At 34.8% G+C, this 11,613-nt stretch overlaps 1 protein-coding gene across 1 annotated transcript; it reads right to left on the bottom strand.

Moving 5' to 3' along the window:
- Window positions 1–857: 857 nt before the first annotated feature.
- On the bottom strand, window positions 858–1,591 carry LOC104103126 (uncharacterized). Its single transcript, XM_009611010.4, has one exon. The coding sequence runs from the start codon at window positions 1,377–1,379 to the stop codon at window positions 939–941; it is 441 nt and encodes a 146-aa protein (XP_009609305.1). The 5' UTR covers window positions 1,380–1,591; the 3' UTR covers window positions 858–938.
- Between the last annotated feature and the right edge of the window lie 10,022 nt (window positions 1,592–11,613).

The following is an 11,613-nucleotide window of genomic DNA, read 5'->3' as shown; positions in this document are numbered from 1 at the left end:
AACGATCAAGCCATTCCACTCTAGTTATTATTGCTAAAATTAAATGCGATAGCTAGGAGTAACAAAAGTTTTATATTACCATCACTAAAAGTAAATAAAGAGTTAGAAGAAATTTTATTTTTTTGAGAAAGGTTGGATCAAATCATGTATATGTCTTAAATTTTTTATTAAATATGTATAAATTATTAATTTAGAAATCAATAATTTAAAAGAATTAGGATCATGAACACATAAACTTAAAATCCCGACTTCGCCTATGTCTCTAATATTATTCTTTTTAATCTATGATAGTAATGTTTTAGCTATCTTAGGTACACTTGATTACTCCAATCGAATACTTATTTCTCCTACTTGTATAAATTTTATAATTTGCCAACCAAAGTTTGGACATAACAAAAAAATTTGCGTGTGTTTTTTTGGGTTGAAATTCAACTCTGATCTCTAATGATCTTCATTACGTACTTTCACATTTTCTTTAGAGTTTAAGTTTTATATACAAATGATGCAATTAATACAATTAAATCATTTAGTAGGTAATAAAGGATTATACAGGTTAAAATTAACTGATAGGGTAAAAATCTATATAATCCAAATCCTTTTTGTTTTAGTTTCGGCCAACGGGTTTTTCAGAACCCAATAACTTTTGTCAAATCTATATTTATATTGAAAAATTTATTAAATATATAAGAATATTTAATTTGTAACACAGTCCATTAATACAATTAGCATTGTATATTAACTTAGATTTTTGTAGGATTTTATAAACCTAAAACCATGGATCGCTTCTGATCCCGGTCATGGTCTGTCATTTTTTAGTTTGAAACGATAGTACTGCAATTAAAAAATTTCTGAAGAACTGAAATCAAATAGTAGGAGTCAAAACTTTATTTATTCTCTAATCAGCGCAATTACCGCTAATACAATATATCCCAATTAAATTATTCAGGTATACTCACAAGCATCGGTCTCCAAACCCTCCTAAGCAACCGTTGCCGGAAAGTTGCCGTCAATGGCCGAATTCTCCTGACTCCCGATCCGATACTACCACCGGCACTAGAAATTTCCGGTGAAAATCCCTCTCTCGAATTTTCCGGCGACGAAACGAACAAATCCTTAAGCTTGTTTCTCACCACCACTTCCTTATTATCCGGCGAATCTCCGTCGCTGAAAATCCGATCCGGCGACGCATCGTCCTCGGACAATAGCCGTCGATCAGTTCCTCCGTCGCTGCTGGCGCTGGCGCTGCGGGTGAGGAGCATTCGGAGAGTTTTACGGCGGCGGAGATGAATGACTGGGCTAGTTGTTGGGCTTCGAGTTGGGCTTCCAGCTGCTACAGCACATTGGGTCGCTAAAAGCTTGAATTTTTGCAGAGTTGCCATAATTGGAAGGTGAAAAGAAAGGGGAGGTGACTGGTGAGGGTTAAGGAAAGAAGAAATGGAGGAGGAAGGAATATGGAGGAGATAGAAAGTGAGAAGTGAACTTTATTATTGGGTAGGGGGCGGCCATGGATTAGATTCTGTGTTTTCGGTCTAAAGATTGTGTAGTAGTACTACGTAGGTAGAAACAGTATGATAAATGAGTGACTGAAGGGGTTTGACTAGGCTGCTCTCTTTAGACGATGGAGGGGCCGGGAGTATCATTAAATAAAAGTAAATATTATTCTCTCACTCGATATTTACAAGTTGAAATGCATTTTATTATTTATAAGTATTAAATATTTGTTTTCACAAGTTCCTGTTTGGTCATAAATTTGACTAATTTTTTCAACAAAAAAAAATTAAAAATATTTTTTGTTCATGCAATATGATCTGTTTTTGAAAAAGAATTTTTTTTTTTCAAGTAATCAGTTTTTGGGTGAATTTTTTTTCCACTCACAAAACTTTAATTTTTAATCAAATAAAATGCATGTCCAAACATAACTTCAACTTCCAAAAATTATTTTTTAACACAACTTAACTTTTATTTTCATGTTTTAACCAAATTTATGTCCAAATGCTAGCTTTAATTTATGTCAAATTTTAAACTAAAGTCACAAAAACTTTTTAAGTTAGTAATTAACCTAAATTTTTAACTTAATAATTTTTTTTCAAGTAAAATGTATGTCCAAACTCTCAATTTCATTAATTTTTCTAAATAGTGGACTACGGTTTTATTTTCCCTTCAATTTCAACCCAAATGCTAAACGTATAGGACTAACTGCCTATGCTGAACAAGCCATAACTTTTCAAAAACTTAAGGCAAATTATATAAGCTGTCATCTGACCTATGGCCCAAATTCCCCTTACACATTTTCTATGGACGATAATAATATTACACACGCAACCTTTCTAAAGTGTATCTAGTACACACTTCATTTGACCAGGTCTAAGCGTGTATAACACAAAACGGTAGAAGCGCGTGGACAGTAGAAACAGACAATTTCTGACTTAAATCAACGGCCAGAAACAAATTCGCCATTTTTAAACAAATAAAAGGGCCCTCAACCCATTTCTTCTCAAATTGGACCCGTATTCACCTTTATCCTCCTCCTTGAAAGCTCGAAGTTGCAGAAAATTTCTTCTTCTTGACATCTTCTTATGCGTTTTTCTGTTGCCAATATTACAATCTTCTTCTACTTCTTCCTTCTCTTTTTCGACATTAGAGTTCAATTTCTAGGGTTCAATTTTAGGGTTAGGGAAAATGCATAATTTGAGAAAAATTTGTTATTGTGGTGCAGAAGCTAAGGTGATACAGTCATGGAGTGTTGATAATCCTGGTCATCGATTTTACGGATGTCCATTTTATGAGGTAAATATCAATTGTACTTTTATAATCGATTTTATATTCTTTAATAATTTTTTCTCTTCGATTTTCAGAGGGACAATTGCTCGGCATGTAATTTCTTTGTGTGGTTTGATCCCCCAACTCCAAAACACTTGAAAATTATGATTTTGAGGTTGCTCAAGAAGAAGAGGGCGTTTGATACATTATTGAAGGAAAATATGATTAAAAGAAATCGGAGGAGATTGTGTGTTCTGATTTTAATTTTGTTTTCACAAGTTCCTTTTTGGTCATAAATATTGACAACTTTTTTCATATTGTTTGTTTATGCATTATGATCTGTTTTTGAAAAAAGAAAATCAAGTTCCCAAAAACTGGTTAAGTTTTTGGGTGAAATGTTTTTTCACTCATAAAATTTTAATTTTTGGTCAAATAAAATGTATGTCCAAACATAATTTCAAATTCAAAAAATTATTTTTTAACACAAATTTTAATTTTAATTTTTCAAATTTCAACCAAATCTATGTCCAAATGCTAACTTAAATTTATGTCAAATTTTAAAATAAAGTCAGAAAAACTATTTTAAGTGAGTAATTAACGTAAATTTTTAACTTAACAATTTTATTTTCAAGCGAAATGTATGTCCAAACTCTCAATTTCATTAATTGTTCTATATAGTGGAGTACAGTTTTATTTTCCCTTCAATTTCAACCCAAATGCTAAACGCGTAGGACTAACGACCTGTTGAACAAGGCATAACTTATCAAAAACTGAACATACATCTTATGAATTTTTAACAATTTACTACGAGATGTACATCCTTAAGTTTTAGCCTCTCTGGAGTCTCGACTGATTTTTTGAGAGTTCAGAGATTGCTTCGATTAGAGAGACACGTTGAACAAATTTCAACTTTACCTTTTAAAATAAAATTAAGCTTTTGTTTTCTAGTCTAGTCATGTAAAAAATAGGTATACGATTAATTAGGCCTTTTAAAAATTAATTATAGGTAGGTTTTGGGGGATTTGCATCTATACCCAATTTTTGGGTCACGTTTTAATTTATACCCGCTTTATAAAAAAAATTGCAAGCATACCCACTATTCGGGTAACTTCAGATATACGGGCCTGAAGTAGCAAAACTTTATGTCTGAAGTTTGAACTTCAGGATGTTTTGCCTGAAGTGTAGCCTTATCAAAGTAAAACTTCAGATATTTTTGCTTGAAGTTTGGCCTGACTTACAAAGGCAATCACGCAAATTTCAGTTCATATTGCAATGGCAAACTTCAGTTCAATAAAACTACAGCATGTTTTGGCTGAAATTTTTGTTTTGTAATTGCTGAACTTCAGCATTATAGGAGCTGAAGTTTTATTTTGTAATTGCTGAACTTCAGCATTCTAGGAGCTGAAATTTTGTTTTGTATTTGCCGAACTTCAGCATTCTAGGAGCTGAAATTTTTGTTTTATATTGGCTAAACTTAAGCAGTCTTAGAGCTGAAGTTGTGTTCTGACTTTCTTTGGAGTTAGATGGCTTTAAAATATAACTTAAGCCAAATTGTGCTGAAGTTTTAACTTATTTTTTTGATAATGTTCTGAAGTTATTTTTTCTATCTTTATTTTTCAGTTCTGCAGCCCTTTTCTGTCATTTTTCCTACAGATGATATCATAAAGCAAGGGGTAAGCTAATTCCAAGAGATCGCGAGAGTAGCTATTGTGTATAATAAATTTCACATGCATGTGCCATTCTTGTGGCATGTAACTTGGAAGAGAGGACATGTAGTAGTCAGTTGTTATTGTATGTTTAAGAAGGATGTATCAGGGAAAGACACAAATCACACCTACTTTAACCAGCTTGTGGAGTTTTATTTACTCGTCCTTCAACATAGAATATGGTAGTTGATAAGATTTAATAAAAACTTTACATATCCAATCAATAATACTTATACAAAGTCCCATGCGTTTGAGAGAGAAAAGAAGAAGAGAAAAAGAAGGGGAGGAAGAAAGGAGCGCATAGGTCAAGAGGAAGAAGACGAAGCGTTGGGGTATATGTTAAAGAATTTTAAAAATATGGGTATAGGTTAAATGGACGCGATCAAATAGGGCATTGTTGATACCCAATATTTTCCTCATATTTTCAAAATATATATATATATATATATATATATATATATATATATATATATATATATATATATATATATATATATATATATATATATATATATACCTTCAAAATAGCGCATATGCAACATCATTTGATTTACAAGCATACACAAGTATTTTTCATAATTTTTAAAGACTTTAAATCAATTTATTTATGCATTTTTATTATATAAATATCCAATAATTACCCTACAAATTATATTTATGATGACTTAATCATCTAAACTTATTATTTATACCATTATGAGGTTTTAAATATTTTCAGTGCATTTATCATAATTACATTTGCATTTTTAGGGCAAAATTGCATATTTTGCAATAATAGCCCATATGCATATATAATTACATTATTCATACAGAAAATGACTTTTTATATTTTTATAATATTAAGTAATTATTTTTAATCATTTTCATACCCAAATTATATTTTTTTTTATTTATTAAATATTTTATAAATTATTTATTTGTTAAATTGTGGATATTTAAAATCTAGCCCTAAAATCCCCTATTTTCGAATTTAACCCAACACCCTTACACCAGCCCAATACCCTTGGTCCAAGACCCATTAGCCCAATCCCCATACCCATTTAAACACCCGACCCGGGACCCCGTTAAATCGTGACCGTTGATCTCTAAGATCAACAGTCCACGTTACACCCTCCCCTTTAAACCAACCTAAACCCCTAACCCTAATCATTCTATACCACATCGCCTCCCTGGAATTCCCTCGTCTCTCATCTCTCATGAACCTTAGCCGCCGTTCCTATCAAACCTCCCTCCCCCCCACCCTAAATCCGGCCCCAAAACGAAATCCACCATGGATTCCCTTACCTTATTTACCTCTCCTCACCACTGACCACTCATCTATGATCTTACTTAGTTGCTTTCCTAAAATGGCAAGCAAATATTTCCAAAATCGAACCAAATCGGTTCACACCTCTAATTTCTGTGGCTATTTCGTCTATGTTCATCATTGATTCTTTGTGAGTAACAAATATTGTTCATATCTGTTGATGATTCTTACCTACCCCAAATTAGGATTTTCAAACCCTTTCAATCGGATCAAAATAGGTCCGATTTTCTGATTTTTACATGTTATTCCGCTTCTATTCATCTTATTTTGTACGATTTTTACCTTATTTTCCACTGATTTCACACTTTTCCTAAAACTAGGGTTTGAAACTTTCTCCTTTTCTTACCGATTCTGGTGAATCTTTCCTTTCTGTGTTCGATTACTTTCTTTCCTTATGTTTTCCCTTATTTTTACTTTAATAGTTGTTTAAATATTTTGAATAATTTTTGTTTTGGTAATATTTGTGTTTCCTTTAATATTTGCTTAAATATTCTGAATAATTTTTGTTTCAATATTATTTGTGTGTCCTTTAAAGTCTGCCTTATTAAGTCTGAACGATTTGTGTTTTGGTATGTCTGTGTATTTATCTTAAATATTCTGAATAATCTTGGGTATTTCCCTGATTTGTTGAATCCCTTGATTTGTGCCCTAAATTACGTATAACTGATTTTGAAATATTTTCTTGCATATGACTGATTTGTTTCCATGTTTATATGCTGATTTCTATAACTATATATACTCTTCCCTCATTCTCTTTTAAAAGGACCTTCGACTACTTTTTGAACTCACTATAGACTTACTAGACTTAAGGTTATTCTGATTTTGTATTCTATACTCTAACTTTGGCCGGCTGGAAGCCAAGGCCACTCAGCTCTGAAATCTTGCTATATACTGTGGACTTCCATACTTTGTGTATTTTTTTCGCTTAACTGGTGAGTCACCTAACTTCTTCACTTTCATTCTTACATGTCCCTGATTTGTATATGTGATTACTACTGAATTTGTTATTCAACATGCTTTGGAAGGGTGTTTAAGTATAACTCTATCAAATCTGTATGTCTTAGTCACTTTAACACTTAATTTCTCCTAATGTTACCTGTGCTAAAGTTATTTGAACTTATTTAGGGCTATCCAGTTAATGTATCAATCCTTGAATGCCTATGAACATGTTTATCCCCTTACCCTGAATCCCTGCAGTGAATGCCTCACATTTATGACTCTTATTACTAGTTATAATCTGCCTCTTTGCTATTGTGTTAAAATGATCACTCGATCCCACACCCCCTCTAGTGTTTGTTTGTAATTTGGAATAGTTGTCTCATCATGTTCGAATTGTTGTTTTATCGTTTGATACAAACTGGATCATCTTTGGTTAGATCAATATAACAAAGTTACCTGCTACTTGACATGATTTTACTGAGTGTGTGTGTCTTGACTTATGACTGTAAGCATGATGCCCTCCCCCCCTTCTATGATGTTGTTCTGGTTTTCTTGATAATAACACTAGGTTATGTACTTAACATGATTCAACATGCTTTAACTCATTCTACACCTATGATTATGCCAAACTTGCAAACATGTTCTTTGCCAACTTTTAGTATGTGACTGCTACTGTGCTGAGTTTGAAACCTGTTTATCAGTTTCATTAAACTAGTTCTTTTTTTAAGTTCTATTTAAGTGTCTACTTGTTGACTCAATTTGGTCATGTCTGTTTAAATCCTCAATTCATGTCTTCTCAATTTTGGTCTTTCTTTCTCTGTCACTTAAGCTCTTTTAAATCCTATTCTTAGCCAATGCTGCCCAAGTTCTGTCCTTTGGTCTTCGTAGTGTGAGCACTACTCAGGGTTCATTAGAGACCCTTGTAAACTCTGACATACTAGGATTTGGTCCCTAATCCCTCATCTGAACTATTCTTGTTAACCACCCTACTGTGAGCACTGCCCTGGGTTCTTGAAGCCCTTGGGAGCTCTGACACACTAGGGCCTTGATTTTATATGCTCAACTTTATCTTGTGCTCACTAGGTGAATCATTCAATTCCTGGCTGTTGTATGTCTGTGAGTGTGTAACTTGGAGACTGTTGTAATTTGTGAGAATAAAGGCCAGGCCTGTCAAGGTGTATTTTGGGCCTGCTGTAGGCTCCTTACAGTTATTCTACTATGTAATTCATGCTATTCATTCTGGGTCTGTAATAATTATTGTAATAACATTTGGGGTATTAGTGAAATTGGGAAAGGGATTTTTATCTTATATTTGCAATAAATGGGGTATAAATCATGCCTATAGGTATCCTATTATGTTCAATCATTATATGTTAGCAATCCTGCCTATGGTTTCAATACTTGGTTCAATTGTTTTCTATTTCTGCTTATTAGAAACTATGCCTATAGGGAATTGTATGATTCAATATGCGTTTACATGTTGCCATATTCACAAATTGCAGAGATCATGTCTATATGATCTAAAATCGGATTAAATTGTAGAAAGCATGCCTATAGGTCTGAATCAGTTTAATTATCATCTTGCTCGTTTATTCAGGAGTTCTCGACACTTTGTCATTATTATCACTAGAAAATATGCCTATATGACTAAATAAGTAATTCTGAATATCCTTACGTGATTACCATTATTTACTATTGAGTAGAATACCTAGACATCATGCTTATAGGTTTAATCCCCTTATGCTTAAAATCAGTAGGCAAATTATGTAGATTTCTGAAAATCGTATTTAGGAAATGGTTTTTGCGTGTAGCTGTCTGCTCATTAATTTGGTATCACATAGAGATCCTGCCTATAGGATTCTGCAACCTTAAATCATTAAAATCTGTCAATGTTAATCGGTTTGGCATGCATTTGTTGTCTAAATGCGGAGGCTAACTTGAGCCCTTATTTGCTTATATGTGAAAGACCTAAATGTTTTGCTTGTCGCCTAGTATTTTCCCTTTTGAGAAACCTAAGTTAAAAGTCTAGAATCATCCTAAAATAGAGGTCCAAATGCCTCCTGGACCATAGGCATGGGACGGGTAGTGTACGCATAGAGTACGACTTAGAATTGACTAGTGCGCTTTAGGTAAACAACCTAAAGATAGTAATCGGATAGCAGGAGATGATAGTCTGTGCCCGCTGAATAATATGAGTAACACCCCATCTTGAGGGAGTTACGAAGTATTATTTATGTTGCACGAGGTGATTCTTTAGGCTAAAAAACTTAGGACCCCCCCACCTTTGTTTAAAGTCAATCATTTTTATTTGCCCAAATTGCTTCCCTTCTTTTAGACTAATTCATATAATTTGAGTTCTGCCGGGACCCACCGTTGATGACCTCGAGGAGTGCCTAACACCTTCTCCTCAATTTAATTTGAGCCCTTACCCGATCTTTGGTGACGCGAACTGGTTAATCCAGAGTTATTTGTAAAATAGGTGCCCTAACATACCTTAATCATTTAGGTGGCGACTCTCTCTTTTAATACCCTTCCTTTAAAAGAGTTGTCACGACGTCGAAGCCCGATTTCGCGAGAAAAAGGGGTGCGACAATATGGCGACTCTGCTGGGGATATTTTTTGGCTCTTACCATAACGAACTTGGTCTATATGAATTAGTCTTCTTTGATGAATGTGTTTCCTTGTTATTTATCGTTACATGAACATCCCGCTTCCATTTTCCCTTTTTATGGCTACATGCACACCATTTCCCTTATTTCCCTCTATTTTGAATTTGTATGCAAATCTTTGCTTAATTTGGTTACAAAGTGCATTTTTCTTTATTTCCTAGTCATGTTCACCTGCTCCGAATCATTTTTAAATTTGCTACATCATGTCTCTCTCCCTACCCCTACCCCATTTGCTTGCTTTATTACAATTCTTTCATATTGCGCGAACTAACTTCTTCCTTGTTTTTCTTTCTTTTTATGTCTTTACGTTTCATTTAATACTTCATTTACCGTCTTCATCACGCAAAATACTTGACAACGTATTGTTTTATCTTTGCATAAAGCATGCTCCATATAATATTCCACTCGTGCATAACTAATACCATAGCAGCACTTGATGAGTGTCCACGCTCTTCCTAAATCACCTTTTAAATTTGGAAAGGCTTATTTACGGTAAAACTAGTCGATCAACGATGTAATCGACGGTTCCGTGCCTTCCCCTCTCAAGTTTTCTACTTGAGGGTACCAGTCTAGACTCTTCTAGAAACCCCCACTCTTATATTAACTGTGCATGCATCATGTCTAAACCTAGTATGGGTTAGAATGCTGTTCGCGTAATAACTCTTTAAGGCAAGCCTTGTCCAAAGCCCGCCTAGATTTCCTAAAATCCCAATGGGTACGATCATGATATGTGCATTATTTGGAGAAAACGTGCCGATATGCTAATCATTAATGTGTAAATAGTCGAATCCGGAGGGGAAATGGCTAACTTTATTTGTTTTGCAGAAATGAGGCACGAAGTCCCCAGGTTCGGCGTGGTTCGAAGTATCCCACCTTTGTTGCTAGATTGGTGGGAAAATATCTCGCCGAGTGACAAAAATCATGTGAAAAGAATTCTCGGGAATTTAACTTCTTTGTTAGATATTCAGCCGATCAATGTGTTAATTGAGGCTGCCACCATGTTCTGGGATGAGAAGAGGGCCATTTTCCGTTTTGGTGATATAGAAATGACTCCCCTTCTAAAGGGAAATAGGAGGCTTCGCTGGGATCCCATGGGGTAGCTCTGGCTTGTTGGTACCGGAAAATCGTACTTCTTGAGGTTTCCTAAAAATGATGGGTTTCAGGAAAAATGATAAGTTAGTATGTCTGAAGAAATCTTACATACCATTCGACTTCCTTTACGAGCGTTATGGTCACAACAAGTCATATCACCTTTACCATGATGAATTTGACATCACTTATTTGGTTGGACTCACCGCCGGGTTTTTATATTCATTATCTATTTTCTGGGGATGCTGATATTCCCGATACAAGTAGAAAGGATCCACACTCGCCTAGCTATGGTCACTAAGATCCTAATGGAAGGAATTGAGGGGAAAACTTACACTATTGTCCCAATGAGCATGGCTGAGATATACTGAGCCTTAGACCGTTGCAAAAGGGGATATAGGCATTTCGAGGGTTGTAATCTGTTGCTGCAAATATGGTTGTTGGAACACCTTCAGAGAGGACAATACCGTCAAGAATTTCCGCGACGACCATGGAATGACCACATAGCTTATCACCATCTGAAGAGAATGACTTTTATCCCAGATAGGTTTGTACAACCGGGAAACGCTGTGAGGTGGGTACATTTCTTTAGCAATTTGACTGATGACAAGATACATTGGATGTTTGAGTGGTTTCCTACCAGTGAATTCAACATCAAGTCGAGAGATGTTCCTCATCTAGTTCTAATCAGATTAAGGGGAATCTATCCTTATGCTCCTATCAGAGTCATGAGGCAAGCTGGGAGAAAAAAGGTTATATCATGAGTTTCCAAAATGGTTCATTACAAAGCAGATTTCCAAGGGAATGTCATTCCATTCAAGTTCGAGGCACAGTACATGTGGCATCAAAAGATTATTACGGAGAAAGATACCATCGAGCCAGACAGGTATCATGCCGACCATGTATACTTCTACCCATCATGGATGGTCGATGATATAGCAAGAAAGGTCAAGCCATGGGTTGATTTGAGAAATAGGGTCATAGACGATGTTGCTGAAGCACAAGTCAAATATAGGAGGTTGCGCAAAAGGGTCTTTGAATCTGAGTCCAGGCATTTGGAACAGTATAAAGTGGACATGGAAGCAATCAATGAATGTAGAGGAATTGCTACTAAATCAACAGAAAGGTTGGAGTATTTGGAGCA

This window comes from Nicotiana tomentosiformis, chromosome 9 (genome assembly GCF_000390325.3).
Source record: "Nicotiana tomentosiformis chromosome 9, ASM39032v3, whole genome shotgun sequence".
In the NCBI taxonomy this organism is placed as follows: Eukaryota; Viridiplantae; Streptophyta; class Magnoliopsida; order Solanales; family Solanaceae; genus Nicotiana; species Nicotiana tomentosiformis.
The sequence above is the reverse complement of the archived record's forward strand: the minus strand, read 5'-3'. Positions and strand labels throughout refer to the sequence as shown.